Raw genomic sequence first — 19,350 nt, forward strand, 5'->3', positions numbered from 1 at the left:
AAAAACTGTAAATTCATCCCTTTTATGAAATGACAACGATGTAAGATTTGGTTATGTAGGCACAAAAACAACTTGGGGAGGGGGCTGGGGGAGGATTGGGGCTAAGATTACTACTTTGTCATTGTTACAATAAAAACCATGTGGTTAAGGTTGGAGGACGGCATGGTTATGGGTTAAAAGAACTCACTGTCGGGTGGAAATGGGAAACAAACAGCAGCTTCCCACATTAGTCAGATGTAGCGTTGAGCCTATCCATCAACTGACCTCCTCCCTCTGCCGCTCTACAACAGCGTCACCTGACTTCCTCCTCTGTGTCTACACGGCTCCTTCACACAGGGCGGTGGTCTCACCTGCTTCACCTCTGTACAGTCAAACTGATGCCGGTGTCCTCAGCCACCTGCATTTAACACTTTACAGTATTTTTTCTTGCTGTTAAAGCAAAGTCTAATCAAAATTTTAATTGATTCATTTCTGTAGTTTGCAAATGTCTGAGTGATGAAATGACAGATTTCATCACTCAGACATTTGCAAACTATATATATATATATATATACACACACACACACACACACACACACATATATATATATATATATATATATATATACGCAACAAGCCAGCTGATGATGATGAATGAATACAGTCCTTTTACTAAATTAGCTCCTGTTATGTCGGTGGCTAAATGAACATCTGGCTAGAACAAAGGCTTTTATTACAGAGAGGGAAGGTGAAATATTTGTTTTCTCTGTTATATTAATCTTGTCTAAATGGGGCTTTATTCTCACTGGGACTCACCTGATTAAATAAATGTTGCATAATATGAATAAAAAAATGGTTTAAATTTCCACCTTAAATGATTTTTTCTCTCTCCTGTCCTCTTTTCTCTTCCCTCTCTCTCTCTTCTGGACGAGAAGGTGAAGCTTTAACAATGAGAGTGAAACTGTCTCAGTGTATGTTTAGAGGTGTGTGTGTGTGTGTGTGTGTGTGTGTGTTGTAAGGTTTCTATTTCCAGGAAACTCTCACATAAACACATTTACACAGAGGTACACACACACTTTGTACCAATGAAGTGGGGCTTGTTGTGTGGTATCCCAATGTCCCAGTGTGTGTGTGTGTGTGTGTGTGTGTGTGTGTGTGTGTGTGTGTGTGTGTGTGTGTGTATGTGTGTGTGTCTGTGGTCTTGGAGGGAAACGGTTGCCGCCGGTGTTGTTGGAAATGTAAACAAATGTGTATGTTTACGGGCGGGTGAAAAAGCAACATCTGAGACGGCTAACAAACGACTGTTTACTGAAGCACAGTGTGTGTGTGTCTGTGTGTGTGTGTGTGTGTGTGTGTGTGTGTGTGTGTGTCTGTGTGTGTGTGTGAATTCTGGCAGCAGACCAAAGGAGAGAGGGGAGACCGCATGTCAAGGAAACATAAACACAAACACACTCACTCTCTCCTCTCTTACTTATACACACACACACACACACACACACACACACACACACACACACAAACACACACACACATACACACATAATTAATTGATTCAGTTATGTTCCATTGAACTCTGTGCTGAATAACTGTAATTACTATAATGACTTTTAAACAAACCCTTTAAGTTTTATAGACGTTTCTCACTCTCTCTCTCTCTCTCTCTCTCACACACACACACACACACATTCATTCTCAGAGACAGAGGGTTTATCTATAAACCTTGTGAAGTATTATAAATGAGGTGTGTAACCGTGTGTATTTATCCTGAGCGAGTCAGTACAGAGTGTTTGGTCCAGTATCTGACAGCCTTGGTCCAGGATCTCCTGTACACAGTAATAATTACTCTTTAATTAACTCAGTGCTGTCTAATGAAGTTGACGTCTCCACACATGCAGAGCACGGCGGCTGGACAGCAAACCAGAGCTGTTACAGCGACAAAGAGCTGAGGCTCGGACAAACACTGATGTGGAGTTTGTCTCTGGAAACACAAACAATCAGACGAGCTACTGTTAAACCGTCTGCAGAGGCTTCCTGAGCCCTGGTCTGTGGAGATCCCTGTTTAACAGAGCAGTCACTGCACTGCTATTTATATATATATTTATATATTTGAGAGATGCAGGTTAGAATCATTTGTATTGATGATGGTGCATCACTGACCTATTATTGGCTATATGTCCTTGTTTTAGTGCCACAGTTTTTACAGTGTAGTAACCCAGCCCAGTGAACCTGCATGAACACAACATGCAACAGATTCAAACGCTGCAATTCAACAATGCAAAACAAGTTGTGTTCAAGCCATTTCGCACAACTACGACGTCATTAGACAAATGTGACTGACTGAGACTCAGAGAGAGTGTGAGGAGTAAATGAAGGAGGGAGGGGAGGGGAGAACGGGGAGGGGAGGGGAGACAGACTGTAATTGATGATCTTGTCAGAAACACCTCTATAAACTTAAGCCAAGACTAAATGATCCATAAGGTGTGTGTGTGTGTGTGTGTGTGTGTGTGTGTGTGTGTTTGTGTGTTTGTGTGTTTGTGTGTGAAAGAGTGTGTGTATACTTTGATTTTATGAGTGTGTCCACCATGCAAATATAACTATATGTGTCATATCCATGTTTTTATGAGTGTGTCTGTGTTGTGTATCTGACATGGATGTGTACAGTATGTGTGCCATACCTGTAGTGTTTTTTTTTTTGCGTGTGTGTGTGTAGTGATGCATTTAAATACAAGTGTGTGAGTGTGTTGGCTGTAAAGTGCAGCATGAATAGGCTTCATGTCTTTGCCTGTTGAAGCCTAAAATCTTCACCAGGGGACCGGCTCATGTGAGGCTGTGCACCAACACACACAGTGAAGCAACACACAGACACACACTCATAACACACAGACAACACTCATAACACACAGACACACACTCATAACACGCAGACACACACTCATAACACACAGACACACACTCATAACACACAGACAACACTCAGTTCCTTTATTCCTGTTATTGAACTTCATCAGCTGTGTATTTTGGAAACGGATCAAATTCCATTCACTGAAGAAAGCCATGAGAGACGGTTAAAAGCTCTGGAAAAAGGTCAAAAGTCAACCTACAGTTTAGAGTGTGTTGTCCCAGATTTGTGTTTTCAGGTCAAAGTTATAATCTGTAACTTTTTCACATTAAAATGACTAAAAACAACCAGACCTCTGTTCTATATGTTGTTGAGTTGTGTTCTTACAAATGTTTCCATCAGTTCTCAAACCAGAGAAATATGTGATTTTAATCATGGTAACGCTCCGTTTCATTGGTCGCCTGTTAATGATGTCATATCCTCTCTGTGCATGTGTCAGTGTTGCTCAAAATTCACTTTTATCCAGTTTTGAGTCTCATGTTTCAGATCCTCTGTCTCCACCTTGGTGGTTTTCAGCTCTGTGTCTGAACCACATGAAGGATTTTAGTCGTCGGATGTTGTTAGGCAGCTCAGCTCCAGCCAATCAGAGATGTCCTGTGTCACTGAAGAGTGTCGACCAATCACTGACTTTAAATGTGAAACTGTCTTATTCCGTGTTTTTGTTGGGTATCATCAGCTGGTCTGTTTGATGTGGAGAGGAGGAGACATCCAGGTCGAAACCTCCTGTACCACTGACACTAAATTCCATCCCTCCCTCCCTCCCCCTCCCAGGACTCACCAGGAGCAGCCAGGTTCTGGATCTGGGCGGGGACCTGGACGTTGGCTTCAGAGGCCAGGGTGAGACGGCCTCCCTTGCCGATGCGATCGCACATCAGGGTGATGTGCTTCTTGAGGCGCTCGGTGTCCCGAGGGAGGCCCAGCACAGGCCCTCCGGCCTGGGCCAGAGATGTGGCCTGGTCCTTGGGGCTCCGCGACAGGCAGCTCCGCAGGAGGTGGGAGACGGCAGCGTCGCAGCTCTCCTCCCAGCCCTGAGGAGACAGGAGGAAGATGAGGAGCCAGAATACAAGTGTGTTGTTTAGTGAAGAAAGATGGAAGTTGAGGGAAGATGAGGAAGATTAAAAGGGAAAAGAAAACGAGGGGATGAGGACGAGGGACAGGAGATAGAGAAGGAAACAAGAGATAAGAGGAAGAACTGATGAGAACAGGGGTAAGAGCAGAGAGAGAAAAGATGGTGAGTGCAAAGAAGAGGGAAGAAAACAATGAAAAGTAAAAGAAGAAGAAGACATTGAAGAAAATGGAAAAGTAAAGGAGAGAAGGAGTAGGAGGAGGAATAAGAAAAGAAAGGAGGGAAAGGGCAGAAAAGATTTAATGAACAATCATATATTGACATTTAATAGAATAATGTGCAACAGAGGGACACACACACACACACACACACACACACACACACACACACCACACACACACCACACACACCCAGTGGTAATAAAAAGCAGTGAGGAGATAAGAACCATGTCTCTTGCCACTCTCTCTCTCTCTCTGTTGTCTCTGACCAAGATATCATGTCTGGGCATCTCTGATCTCATTCCCATACACACACACGCACACGCACACGCACACACACACGCACACACACACACACACACATCTACTTATCTTGTCCTATAAACCCATGAGTCTATAACCAGCCCTCTCGACAGGTGACCCTGGATGGGTGAGTGTGTGTATGGGTGTGTTGACAGGTGCCCTCCCAGCCTCCCCTTTTCCCAAGCCCCCTCCCCCTCCTCCCCCTGCCTGCCGCCATGCTGATAGGCCCCTAATGAGCCATAATGACAGGTAATCAACCCTGTAATGATGATGACAGAGCGACAGAGGCACAGACAGGGAGAGAGAAAGAGAGAGAGAGGGGGTTGTAGAAGGTCAAGGAGATGAGATGATGACAGAGAGGAAGGCAGATATTAGAGACAGAAAAAAAAGACGAGTGGAGAGATGACGGGTGAGTAGAGATAAGAACGGAGGAAAGAGAAGACAGGAGGGAAAAAAGAGTCTGGAAGGAGAGAAAATGAGAGAGGAGGAGCAGGAGGGGAGGAGGAGGAGGAGGAGGGGGAGGGAAGGCGAGAGGGGAGGTGGGTGACCTATTCTTACCACAATACCTCACCAGGTTATCAAATACTTGGAACGACATAACTGCAGGTTTCTGTGGAAACTTGGCACGCTCATGCACGTGCACGCGCTGACACATACGTTCCACATGCTGCGGAGGAAAATTAAATGTCTTTGGACCTAAACTGCAGACATTCATCCTCCTGAACAAGAAGAAAGGAAGCACAGAAAGGTGGAGCGGAGCGGGTTTGGACCGAGGCCAGGGCGGTAAATTAAGACAAAGTTCCCACTAATGCAGGAAAAGGAGAGACGTTTGTTTCCTGTGCCCAGAGACAAGAGACGGTTCGCATTATATTATTCTCTGATCTCTGAAGCCTGGAGCAGCTTGTGTTAGTGAACAAGTGCCACTTTGTAAAGATTGAAGACTTTAGGTTAGTGCACATCCATTACTACTTTAAGTGAAGAGTTTCTCCAAGTTCATGTTCAGCACTGATTCACAAGAGATTTTATTTTTCTAGAGTGATTTTGAGAGAGAAGTCTTCTGAGCAAACACAGAGCTTATGGGTTTTGTTTTATGAATATTTAAAAGTCTTGTTTTAAAAGAGCTTTGTTTGATGGATCATGAACAATATTTACATGAGTAAATAAAACTCAGTGCCAGTGCAACACACATGAGAGAGAAAAGTGCTAATTATTTCACTCTGTAGCTAAATGCTCAACTATGTTCACTCAGTCAGACTGACTACTTAAAGCTCCATATTTTAACTTCTGCTGTGTTTTATCTGAAGTGTTGATCTCCATCAGAAGATATATTTGTGGTTTTAAGAACCAAAAACCATCTCAGTGTAGTTTTACATCTCCTCTCTCAGGCTTCTCTCTGGAGCTCTAGTAACAACAGGTCAGTGAGACAAAAAATACTGATTAGCTTTAAAACACAGGTTCATACAGGAGCTTATCCTGTTTTTACATCATTTTTCATGTTTTTCTTCCATCAATTAACAGAATTTTGGTTTTACCTTATTTTATTTCAATCTTGATGTCTTTTACATGAATGTTTTATCATTTGCTCTTATTATTGTAATATCTTGCCTTATACATTGATTAAACTGTATGAAAATAAAAGCATTGGGGTCATTTTCTTTTGGCTCACATAAAGTGCAGGGCAGTTTTAGTCCTGTCATGCCTTGTTGGGTTTGGTAAAATGATGCTGCTGTTGTCTGGGACAAACAAATGAAAGTAATACAGTAAAAGCTGAGTCGTCCTGTTCCACCATCTGTGCTTATAAATAGTGGTTTAAAAAGCCTTTGGTCACTTCCCCTTCAGGGAATTCCCACTGCCATGCTAAGTGATGCTGCAGTACTCTGAAAACTCAAATACACTTCTGTGAGTTTGACCCTCCAGGAGTTCAGGAAGTAAGTCAACAGTGATGTAGATTCAAGCCACACCCACTTCCCAGCAGGCATTGCATGGTAGTGGAAACTAGCGTCAGTTGATCTTAACAAACTTTACATTCTGCATTTGAACCCTCTCTTTGATCTTTGACCAGAAGAGTGATTAATATTTTTTTATATAATCAAAGATTGATGAACTCACCTAATGATCACATAGTTCAGTCGATCACTAAAAGACCCCTCCCTCCTGGTCTTTAGGGTGCTAACAAGTGCTGAGGGGAACTGAAGGGAGATATGCTAAAGGCCTTCCACCCTCACACACTGTCTCTACTCTCCTCTATGGACTAACTTTTACAGACGCCGACCTGGAAATTGAAGTTTCTCTGGATCAGACCCTCAATTCAGTTGTTAACACATAAAAGTGCAGTGGTGGCTGTAACTGTGTCTGTTCAGTCTGTAACTGATCTACCTCAGTAGCTTCATTGTTTCACTGCTGATACTTTGATGAGGATGTATATACTGCAGATGGTTTTGATGATTTTCTTTTATTAAGTCTTGTAAGTCTCTTGTCCTTCTACGGACTTCTACCGACTGCATCAAGAATATTAGGTTCGACGAGGAGGAAATCCCAGATGTGATTGCAACATTACTGGATGGCCGTGGAGAAAATATTCCCGGGCCCAGCACACAACCTTGGAGGACTCCCAAAGAGAGGAGTAAACGTTCAGACAGAAATCCCTCAGTCCTGACATCCTCATCACGGCTGGGAAAGTCATTTGAGAAGCCGGAGTTACGGCTCTGTGAGAACAATGTCGTACAGTCAGTCTCCAGGGGGAGAAAAAAATCATCCAAACAATCACTTCCCCTGAACAGATCAGTGAATTCCTCTTTCTAAAAAAATATCTTTAAGACTGGAGTTGATACAGTTCAGATTGCAACTGGCACACTCTACATCTTCTGGCTGTAATTGACTTTAAATACGACCAGTTACTGTAAATGCTGAAAGTCAGAAGCTCTGATATGTTGTAAGGGAACCTGTGATTTGAACAGACAGCATGTAGGAAGACTTAAAGTGCACCAGAGTGAGTTTAATTCAAAACACGGACAAATTATAAAAACCTCATCATTCTATATTACATGGGACTACGTTGGTACCAGTGAGGCATGAGACGATCCAAGAAGTCCAGCTGCACGAACCAACAACTCCTCCAACCTAATCAACCATATAGGTTGCTTGTCCCTACCTTTGTCGTCATGGTAACAATAATAAACACATGGTTAAGGTGAGGTTCGGGAAAAGCTCATGGTTTGAGTTAAATAAGTACATCTTTATGGTCAAAGAACCTCGACATTCACGAGGTAAACAAAACAAACACAGTGTTCACCTTTCAGAGTAATGTATGTGACCAGAACTGCCTCTGATGTCTGTTCCAACAGTGTGAGTGTGATGTATGTGTGTCTATGTGAATGGGTGAATGTGGCAAAGTATTGTAAAGTGCTTTGAGTGGTCGACACGACTAGGAAAGAGCTATAGAAGTGCAGTCCATTGACTGTGTATCTGATTGGACACTACAGCGTCTTGCTGTATATGGCGTTGTGCATGAATCAAATGGATGGGTGCTGAATCGCCCAGTATGGACTTTATTCTTCTGGATTTGAGTTTTTATTTCAGTTATGTGGTCAAGGTACCAGTCATATGCACCTACCCGACACCTGGTGAGATACAATAATGACTCAACGTGGCTCTGAAAAAGAACCTGAACTCTGCTTTTTGAAAACATTTCATCACTTCTTCAATGGTTCTTTATTTCACCATAAGCTCATAGAACCAACTGACTCTGTGTTGAGAGAACTTTTCTAAAAATGCTCTTTACAGCTCTGTAAATAGCTCTGCAGTGGTACAACCCTAAAGAAACACTTCCAGGTACCATATAGAAATTTTTGGTTAAGAGTTCAGGAAGCCAGAACGAGGCAGCGCTGCTCGGCTGTATGATGGATTCTGGTAAAGTAAACAAAGGGCGGGAGAATGTGGGGGTCATACAAGAATAGCAGGCAGACAGACAGCGTCAGCAACTCTGTTCAAGAGCTGACTGACAGATGGAAAAAGAGACAAAAGATGGAGAGAGGAACAAGGAACAAGGGAGGGTGGTCCTGAACAAATGGGTGTGGGAGGGGAAAAGAGGAAAAAGGGAAGGAGAAATGAAAAGGGGAGAAGAAAAAGAGTCAGAGAGGGGTAAAAATAAAGAGTCAGGAAGCCAGAGAGACAGAGAAAAAAGAGGGTGACAGTCAAAGGGGAAGTGAGGAAGAGATGGGGAAAGAGAACGCAAGAGGGAGAGATATGAATAAGGTTAGTTAGGGTGAGACAAAGAGAGAAGGATGGACAGATGGACAAAGAAAGGAGATGGAGAGAAACAAATGGAGAGAAGCATAGAAACAGAAACTTAGTAGAAGACATGGGAATAATGATGATGCTGAAGGAGGAGGAGAAGTGAGGGAGAAAAGAAAAGAGTGAGAGGGTGAGGAATGAGGCAAGAGGAAGAACAGTGACAAATAAAAAGAGGATGAAGAGTTTTTGGAAAAGGGAAGAAGAAAACAAACAGAAACGAAGAGCAGTGAAAGATGAAGAAGATGAAGAGCAAGGAGGATGAGGAGACAGAGTCAGAAGTTGAGATGGAGGAGGCAGAAAGAGGCAAAAACCAAAGGGATTGAGGAAGTGGAAGAAGAGGAGGATGAAGAGGGAGGAGAAAGAGAGGGGCAGGAGGAATGCAGCAGAGGAGGAGGTGGTGTTCTGCTTGGCTGAAACTAAATGAGATGTTTCGTTAGACACCACACAGATTAATTTCCTCTGGTGCACCTCCTCCTCCCCCTCCTCCTCCCCCTCTTCCTCTTCCTCCTTCTCCTCCCCCTCCTTCTCCTCCTCCTCTTTTTTCCCGCTCTCTTACTCTACATATTTCTTAAGATAAAGAAATGTGAGTGGAGACGTCTGCCGTCAGGAGAATTCCTCCTGTCTGAATCCTGACCTTGTTTTCTGATCAGCAGCCGCACATTTCTGGCATTTTTAGAGTTCTTTGCACTTTGTACCTCAGCTGATCATCACATAATCTGAGCTAATGTGACAGATGACATATAGGCCTCAGGTCGTTTGGTTTTCTGTTACGTGTTTTTATTTTTCTGTGCTTTATGGAGCACCATGTGTGTCTGCTTCTACTGCATATTGGAGAAAAAAAGGGTCTTAAAATAATGATTAATAATGATTATTATTTTCACCTGCAACTCCTACTCAGCTGTGGACAAGAGAGACCCCCCCCTCACACCTGTGACCTCCTCTTTTATGACTTTAATGTTTAACAGTTGCAGATTGACTGCCACAGTCTCTCTGATCGGTTTGGGTGTTTGTCTCCGACTGAGTGGAGGTTGTGGAGCAGCCGGACCTGCAGACACTAACCAGGACTGAGGCTACGTCCACTTTTTAAAACACTGTTTTTAAACGAAAACAGTCTCTGTCCAGACAACCGTTTTAGTTCTGCATCAGAAACAATCTCCGTCTGTAATAACACACATGAAAACAAATACACACATACATGAGCATTCGTGTACACTGAGAATGTGCAAGCCGGAGTAAAGAGGAAGGTGCAGTGTTTCTAAAGGTCACTGTTTTAGTTCCTTAAATACTCTGGAGCAGTGTGGACGGCAGAGTTTTAAAACTAAAACATAGTATTGTGGGCGTGGCCCAAAAAGTACTCGAAACCTGCCCATACACCACGAGACTCTGTGCTGAGACTTATGATGATGAATATTGTAATACTGCAAACTCACTGAATTAAATCAAAATATCATAGATCAAATTTATGGATGACGGCTGACAGTGATGATATTGAATTATGGAGGAATGAATGAATCAATCATTTGCTCAATGAATCAATAAATACAGGAGCAGTGGGAGTGATGGAAACAGTGCAGGATGAATGGCAGGATAAATTAAAAAAGAAAGGAGTTGGACTTTGGATGAAGCTTCAAAATCCTTGACTCCTCCTCCTCCTCCATCTTCCTCCTCCCTTTAACCCTTCTCTATCCTCCTTTAATCCTGCTCTTCATCCCTCTGTCTTCTTCTGTGGCTTTATTCTCGTTCATGACATTCCTGGGATTTATCCCACTGAAAGGAAACTTACTGAGAGACTGACCTGCACTCACCTGGAATAACCTCACCTGCCTGGTCACAGAAAAGGTCAAAGGTCAAATAGCACGTCCACAATTTGGTATTCTGCAGAAACACCTGTGTCAAGAGCAGCAAGCACCAAACTTGCTTTTAAAAACTTTTTCTTACCTGCTGACTTCAGCTGCGTACAGTGTTATAATAACTACAAAACTACTAGAGCAGAATTATCCTTCAATTACAGAAGCACCTAAAACCAGTGTCTCCATCTCTGTCAGTGTGTAGTCATAGGACTGCAGTGGAGAGTGTGTTGTGTTGTCTGAAAATAGCTCATCAGTCCACCTGTTTGTCTTAATGTCGTGGACGTGACCCTGATTACTGCTAATTCACTTGATGCCATTAATCCCATGTACAACAACACACACTCACACACACACATACATACACACTCCCCTGAGGCTCATCAACTGACCCTCTAAACCTATTTCTGTCTCCAGTCAGTGTGTGTGTGTGTGTGTGTGTGTGTGTGTGTGTGTGTGTGTGTGCGTGTGTGTGTGTACTGTAAGAGATGTTTTATGTGCGGCTGTTTATGAAGACACAGATGTTCATGTGTATGAGTGTGTGATGTGGGGCTGTCAGAGGAGGCTGGAAATAGACTCAGTGGTAATGAGAGGTTCAGGGGATTGATCAGAGCTGTGGAAAAACGAACACACACACACACACACACACACACACACACACTCACACACTCACACACTCACACACACACACACTCACACACTCACACACACACACACACTAATTTTCAGGGTCTCTTTGGGGGAAAAAATCTTTCGTGGTCTGATCTGACCTCTGTCAACACGGCTGTTTAGAAACACACACACAGTAAACACACATACAAATATACACAACTACACACACAAACACACAAAGCTCACAGTCTGAGTCACAGGCTGATTATAGAGCAATATGTCATCCATTCATGCTATTGTGACCTTGACCTCTGGTGTGTATTTGTGTGTTGTACATGCTCACGCACGCACACACGCACGCACGCACGCACGCACGCACGCACGCACGCACGCACGCACGCACGCACACAGGTTTAATATTTTAACCATAAACAAGTTCCACAGAACTCACTCTTACTGCAGAGCTGACAGGTGAGTGTTGAGTGGCAGAGAGTGAGTTTGTGATTGAGTGTGTGTGTGTGTGTGTGTGTGTGTGTGTGTGTGTAAATTCCTCGGGGACCAGAAGTACTTAATGTATTTTAAAAGTTTTCAGTGTGTGTTTAAGCTGGGGCTGTGTTTACTGAGTGGGCTGCAGATGGATGGACAGACACTGACATGTTAATGGCCTCCTGTGTGTGTGTGTGTGTGTGTGTGTACCAGCTGTGGCGTGTCCTGCAGCAGCGGCAGCAGCGTGGCCTCCAGGATGGCAGTCTGGTCGGGGGTCAGGCCCTGCCACAGCGACAGCAGCAGCACTAACAGGTGTGTGGCGCTGCGCAGACGGACAAACGCCTCCTCCAGCAGAGCCCGGTTCTCCTCCGCCGCCTCCGCCAGTGCCATCACCTGCAGGAGGGAGGAGTCAGTGAATATCTCTCCTAATAATCACACTGTGTCGTCAGCACAGAAACTCACATCTTTCTGCTCGAAGTGAAAGCATCACTGTTTTCTTGATCAACTGTTACTGTACAAATTTACTGCTTTGCATCATTCACATTAATAAATGAATAATTAATTAACTAAATATAGTTTAATCAGTGAGAAAGGGAAACTTTTGGCCTCTGCCAGCTTACCAATAAGCACAAAGCAGAATTTACAGCTGAGGTTGATGGGAATGTCCCTTGTTTTGCAGGTGTTTGGTCAAAAACCTTCAACTGGAACATTGAAGTCATTACGTCATTAATATTAATCATCAGATTTGATCAGTAAAACTGACACATTTTAAAATAAATTAAAATAAATCCAATCAACCGCCTTTTCTCTCCTTAACTTATATTCCCTCTGTTTACACTCTGAATGATCTATTTTTGTGTTATATACCACCCAAACATCCTTATTCTCATAAAAATGATATTTCCTGGTGTCTTTAAAAATATAAAATTTTGAATTAAAATGTCAATACAAGATAAAACATGGAAAAAATGTGGTTCAGTCGCAGCTCAGTAAAATGTGCACAGTTAATGATCTTGATTTTCAGCCTTGAAAATGAAGTGTGACAAGTTTTGAGCACATTTCCTCCTGAGGCCAGAAAATTAATAACTAAAACAAACACATGTTCCCATTTATCACAGGATTTATTATTAAATTATTAAAAACAAAATACAGTCCTGTACTGGGAACACAGTACAGATCATGAATCATCTTTTCTCTGAGGGTCTCAGCTGTGTGACTGAGAGCAGTTTGTCTAAATGAACTCATATATCCCAAAAGACTGAGTGTCGACTGCACAGCCTGTGTAAACAGCTTTATGAGCATCGGGTCCACAGCTCCTTCATTACCGTCGCCGTCGCCGACCGCTCTGTCAGGTGGCTGATTTACTCTCATTTAGATGAGCCTGAATTCACCCTGAACAACTGTGTTTTCACTGGGGACCAAGATTCAACACGGCTGTTACAGACCTCACACCTCCTACTGCGACAGGTTATTTCAGTTTTTACACGTTAGAATTAGAAGCTCAAGTGAAGTGAGTGGAGAAAGTGTCGAGAAAAAAAAAACATTAACTGGAGTAAGGAGAAAAAAGATGTTTTGCAATTGAATTATTTCTTTGTGCTGTTATGTTTCTAGTAGAATTTTCCTTATTGAAAACAATTTCTATCAATTACGATAATATTGTACTCAGCAAGTTCATTGTTCAGACCTGGGAAGAAAGTACAGCAAGCATAGTGGGTCAAAGTGAAACTAGAAAGTCTTTACCTTCATTGTGATTAATGAATTATTACTTTGGCTCTTTATCTTTTTGAGCCCTGCACTCTTCATATTCAATAATGTGACTGAGCTCAAAGTGATTAAGAGCATTGACAGCAGAAACAATGGATTCCAATCAACACCCATCATAACAGCATGTGTCAAAATGTCAGGAAACATCCACAGAAAACTACAGAATAATCCACCTGTCTACGGTCACCTGTATGAGTTTCTGAGGCATGAACAGGTGTAACATATATAGCTTTGCAACAACTCAACATACAGGTCACAGTCAAATGAGTGAACTGTGTTAAAGGTGTGAACTGATAAGTTTTAAAGTATCCATACAAATGATCAGGTGGATTATTCCTGGAATCCATTATACCAGCAGGACATGAGCATCAGTCCAGGCTCCATTGTGTTATGTTTGGGTTTCCAAAGAGAAGGAAGTGGATCCACGACCTTCAAAACCATAATCTGTCATATTTCAGGGCTGTTTCTTGGAGTCTGATGGAATTAAATTCTCTCTCTGAACAAACTGCACCAGTGTTCTCTTATTAGAGAACTGGAAATCCCATTTTCAAGCTGTTTTGGGTTATTACAGCATCACTTCTTTCTCAACTGGAAAAACAAACTGAATTTAAAGGACAAGACGCAGCAGAGTTCAAATAAACTGCTCTATGAGCTGGCTCTGCAAGCTCTGATGACTTGTCCTTACTGTTGGTTGACTTCCACTTAGAAACTGCAGGATTTTCATCAACCTGTTGCATGTTTTTCCAAAGAGACGCTGAGGGGAGCAAACAGAAACTGAATACTCGCTTTGAAATGAAGAAAAGCAGCAGAAGTGGAGCTTAAGTTCGTCTGGTTTTTACTCAGCAGTGTTTAACGGCGAGCGAGTGGCTGCATGAATGAGGTGTGGCGGGACCAGGTGAACTCTGACCTCCAGCCAGGGGTCAATCCCTCCATCCCTCCATCAATATAACAACAGAGGAGTGGAGATGAGTGGAGCGGTGCGAACGAGTGATGACAGAGCGAGACGGATGGCAACGAGGACAACAAGAAAGGACAAGCCGGACAAAGAGAAGGAGGGAAACAGGAGACGAGGGAAGAAAGAGACGAACAGACGGAGAGAGAGAAAGAGAAGAGGTGAAAGCAGATCTGGGACTAATGGACGAGTGTGTGCTCAGATAAATGAGTGATCCGCAGGTCTGAGCGCCAACGTACGCCAGCAGTTTGTTTGACAAATGGATTCAGTGCTCGCCATCTGATACTGCGAAAACAGAGATGGGAGACTCTACAGTGTGTGTGTGTGTGTGTGTGTGTGTCAGGGTTAAGCACCAATTGCCAAAGTAAGCCGTCTTGATTTGTGTAATACTAAACTTCAACATATAGGTGTATGAGAGTCAGTGCCTCCTGTGTGACTTGGACACAAAGATGTAAACAGTCAGAGTTAAACCCTCAAGTCACTTCCTCTTGTTTCCATGGTGACCCCCAAAAACGTCCACAGCTCTCAGTCACGCCTGAGGTCACCTATGGGTGCGTGTCACTCACACCTTGTATGTAACCCATACACACATTCACATGCACAAACTTACCAATCAATGAACACATAATCCTTATAAAAGCAGGCACTGTTGACTCTACTTCTATACTTGTGAGGACCCTCACTGACTTAATACGTCCCCCACCCCCTGGGTCCTTAAACCCAACTATAATCTCAACCTCTAATCTTTTACTCTGGATCTGAACCTTTAAAATAAAGTGGGGACCAAACAGCGCTGCACATCAAACCCCATTCATTTCATCCATCAAAAACAAAAAGTGTTGCAATTGGATCCAGTTTTGAGACTTCAACATAAGCCACAGTTAAACCTGTGTGAAGGGGTGGGGGTGGAAGGGGGTGGGGGGGTCCCTGTAGAGCAGGTCGAGGAAACCAAACTCCCTGGAGTGACATTAGACAGCAGATTGAAGTGGTCAAAGCAGATTGAAAAAACTGCTGCAGATATGGGGAGAAGTCTGGCAGTTATTAGGAGATGTGCAAAGATTTTACCATAACGATGGATTTCTCACATTGTTCAAACATTGGTCGTTACTCAGTTGGATTACTGCCTGGCAGTGTGGTCGAGAGCGTCAAAGAAAACCTTTGGAAAACTACAGTTAGTCCAGAACAAAGCCGAACACCTGGCTCAGATCTCACGTGATCAGAACCTCAGGTCACTGGTGAGGGACAGGACGGTTGTTGGTTTGCTTTGTTTTATAAGAAATATTTCATTGTCTAAAATCCCAAGTCTCCTGTACCAGGATTTTTTGTTTTGCAGTAATGGCCACAACTGTAACAGGAGGCATGCATCAAGAGGTAGTTTTCTACTTCCTGTCTCGAACACTAATGTGAGGCGACGCACTGTTATATACAGAGGAACAAAATATCAGACTTGTTTGCCATCAAATATTTCACATTTAAAAGTGTTTTTTAAAAAGAGGTTAAAGAAATAAACATGATCATTAGTGAGGAACTTGTTGGTTAATTTCTCTTCAGTCATTGTTTACACTGTTTTCAGTGGTAATACTCTTGTTTTGAGCTGTATCAAATGTTTTACTGACTGTTTAGCACAGTTACTTGTCATTGTTGTCTTGTTATCAGTAGTTTTACTGTTTTTTGTCTTTGCCATTATTTTCTTGCTCCATTTTGTCATTGATTTTCATTTACATTATTGTTTTGCTCTGCTCTGAAGATCTAAAGGTCGAACTGAAAACTCATCCAAATCAGGAAACTTTATTAACTTGAGACAGATATTTTACTCAAGCAAAGGTTGTTATTTTACACAAATGCACTGAGCAGTTTGGCAAGTTTGTAAATGAAAACTAAGACGTTTAAAAGAAGATTAGGAAATGTTTCTATTCCCCAAATGTTTCTAATGTGTCCTCAGGTTGTGGTGGAAAACTGAAACCGGTCTTCACAAAGATACAAACACCATCTGAAACTGGCACATAAAATCCTAGTGTGTGAATTCTTGATATCCTCATGGACACTTTCTACCATGCAATACACACACACACACACACACACACACACACACTCAAACAACCCCAACCACCCTCCCCTCAGGGTCTCTGAGTGTGTGTGTGTGTGTATTGATAAAAGGCTCCAGGTCCAGTGAAGGGCTTCATTGTTGGCAGCAGCTCGGCTCCACACACACTCTGATTGATGCCAGCTGAGAGAACACAAAGACACATTTAGGCTGGACACACACACACACACACACACACACACACACACACAAAGCAGTGATATAAGAACGTGCACATATGTGAACCCAAGTTTGCACATGGGCTGAACACACTCACACACACACACACACACACACAGACAGAGGTACAAATAGATAGACCTTCACAATAAGAGCTGAGCCAGGGCATTTATTCATGTTTTAATACACACACACACACACACACACACACACACACACACACACACACACACACACACACACACACACACACACACACACACACACACACACACACACAGTAGCTGTTAGCTGTATGTCAGCAGCTGAACTGCTGGTGACCTTAAACAACCTGCAGTAGAAGCTGCGGAGGTCGTGACCTCCTGCCGTGTCTGAATAAAGTCTGGACTTTATTCAGCGCACATCAAGGGACACATTGCTGCATCATACACACCTGAACCTGGTTTACATCTCAGCTGACATCGTCTTTTAACAATCTCCAAAAAAAAGATATGAGCATCAGTTCAGAATGAAGCCTGAGAGTCTGTGGCAGTAAAATGAAAATATTCTTTCTCTTCTGCTCTTTCTCTCTATCCATCCATCGCTGCTTTATTCACTGGCAAACAAAGAGACCAACAGTCTAAGAGCTCCCAATGCCAGGCAGCATTTTACATTATTCCTGGAGATATAAACCACACACACACAAACAGCTGTGTTTGTATATTCACGCACAAATGCACTGAGATATGTACCAAAAGCCACAAGAAATGTACTGAAAAACAGAAATCATGGGCAGCGTTATCAATGGAAACGCATGATTGAAAGCACACACACACACACACACACACACACACACACACACACACACACACACACACACACACACACACACACACACACACACACACACACACACACACAGTAGCTGTTAGCTGTATGTCAGCAGCTGAACTGCTGGTGACCTTAAACAACCTGCAGTAGAAGCTGCGGAGGTCGTGACCTCCTGCCGTGTCTGAATAAAGTCTGGACTTTATTCAGCGCACATCAAGGGACACATTGCTGCATCATACACACCTGAACCTGGTTTACATCTCAGCTGACATCGTCTTTTAACAATCTCCAAAAAAAAGATATGAGCATCAGTTCAGAATGAAGCCTGAGAGTCTGTGGCAGTAAAATGAAAATATTCTTTCTCTTCTGCTCTTTCTCTCTATCCATCCATCGCTGCTTTATTCACTGGCAAACAAAGAGACCAACAGTCTAAGAGCTCCCAATGCCAGGCAGCATTTTACATTATTCCTGGAGATATAAACCACACACACACAAACAGCTGTGTTTGTATATTCACGCACAAATGCACTGAGATATGTACCAAAAGCCACAAGAAATGTACTGAAAAACAGAAATCATGGGCAGCGTTATCAATGGAAACGCATGATTGAAAGCACACACACACACACACACACACACACACACACACACACACACACACACACACACACACACACACACACACACACACACACACACACACACACACAATGTGGCTGTGGTTTCAGTAAAGTAATTGTAGCTGATGGACTGAATGAGGTTTAGTAGCTACAACAAGCAACTTGTAGAAGAGCCAATCAGAAAGCAGACAAAGTTAAACATGTGAAGGAGAAAAGAAAAAACTGTAACATATCTGAACACAAGTGATGCACAAAGAGTCTGAGGGAAGTGTGTTGCTGAACGTTCACAGGGCTCAAAATACTCAAATACTGCAAAAGTTTCAATGAATAAAACAGTTGATGATAATATTGTGGTGAAGCTACAGTGCCACCCAGGAAAACAGAGTGTGATCCTGCTGCATGTTGGTATCAGACTGGACTGATTCATCTAAACTGAGTCAGTGTTTTCAGGAAATAAAATCAACCTGTAAAAACGGCTTTTATTTACAACAAAAAAGACGTTTTATTAGAACTACAACGCTTTGTCAACGTAACCAGGAAACATTTTTAATGGACGCAATGGATCAGGTTTAACGTATCTGCAAAATGTTGTAAGTATTTTTCTGCTGTTTTCCTGCTAAATCTGCTCATAACAACTGAAGCACAGTTAACATCTTTACGGTCATGTTTAGGCAGCTCAAAGCACTTCGTTAAGATCAGGAAAAGATGAAGTTCTTGGTTCAACATTAAAAAAAAGACACTGACTTGAACCAAAGTTAATGTTAATTTTTCAACATTTAACTAAAACCATGATCTTCCCTGAACATTAAAGGCCTTAACTTCACTACATGCAGGACGTGAACCTCAGTCTTCAGTGTCATGGTTGGAACTTTGTAACTGAGTCTTTGTAAAATCCTGTTTTCTGTTATTATTCACTGACGTGCAGAGTTTTTGCATCCAATAAACTTTCAAACTCATGGTTCTCAACCTCAAAGGCCTAAATGGATCTAATTTAAAATTAAATTTGATCTAACAGCACTATTTTCAGTCTCATTGCCTCATGTAAGGGCGGAGTACATCACATAAGGCTACACCATCCCAGCTAAGATGCTATCTACTACATTAATATATAAACAATCACATAAGTTGCTGTCTTGTTTTCCCATCTGCTGATATTTCCCGACATGCTTAGGACTTTTTCCCCACTTCCTGTTTGGACTGAGGAGGAGAGTTAGATAATTACAGTTAAGTTCTTCTCA

At 42.5% G+C, this 19,350-nt stretch overlaps 1 protein-coding gene across 4 annotated transcripts in view; it reads right to left on the minus strand.

The window, feature by feature from the left end:
• The window catches only part of bbs9 (Bardet-Biedl syndrome 9), a 171,356-nt gene that overhangs the window by 64,372 nt on the left and 87,634 nt on the right, over positions 1-19,350 (minus strand). For all 4 annotated transcript variants that reach the window (XM_071470944.1, XM_071470946.1, XM_071470945.1 and 1 more), the window contains 2 exons: positions 11,914-12,096; positions 3,657-3,906 (listed from right to left, as the gene is read on the minus strand). In XM_071470944.1, coding sequence (XP_071327045.1) covers positions 3,657-3,906; positions 11,914-12,096 — 433 coding nt within the window. The remainder of the gene's footprint in view (positions 1-3,656; positions 3,907-11,913; positions 12,097-19,350) is intronic.

Source organism: Trachinotus anak, unplaced genomic scaffold (genome assembly GCF_046630095.1).
Source record: "Trachinotus anak isolate AG129_WGS33_773 ecotype Australia unplaced genomic scaffold, CSIRO_AGI_Tana_v1 ptg000032l, whole genome shotgun sequence".
Lineage (NCBI taxonomy): Eukaryota > Metazoa > Chordata > Actinopteri > Carangiformes > Carangidae > Trachinotus > Trachinotus anak.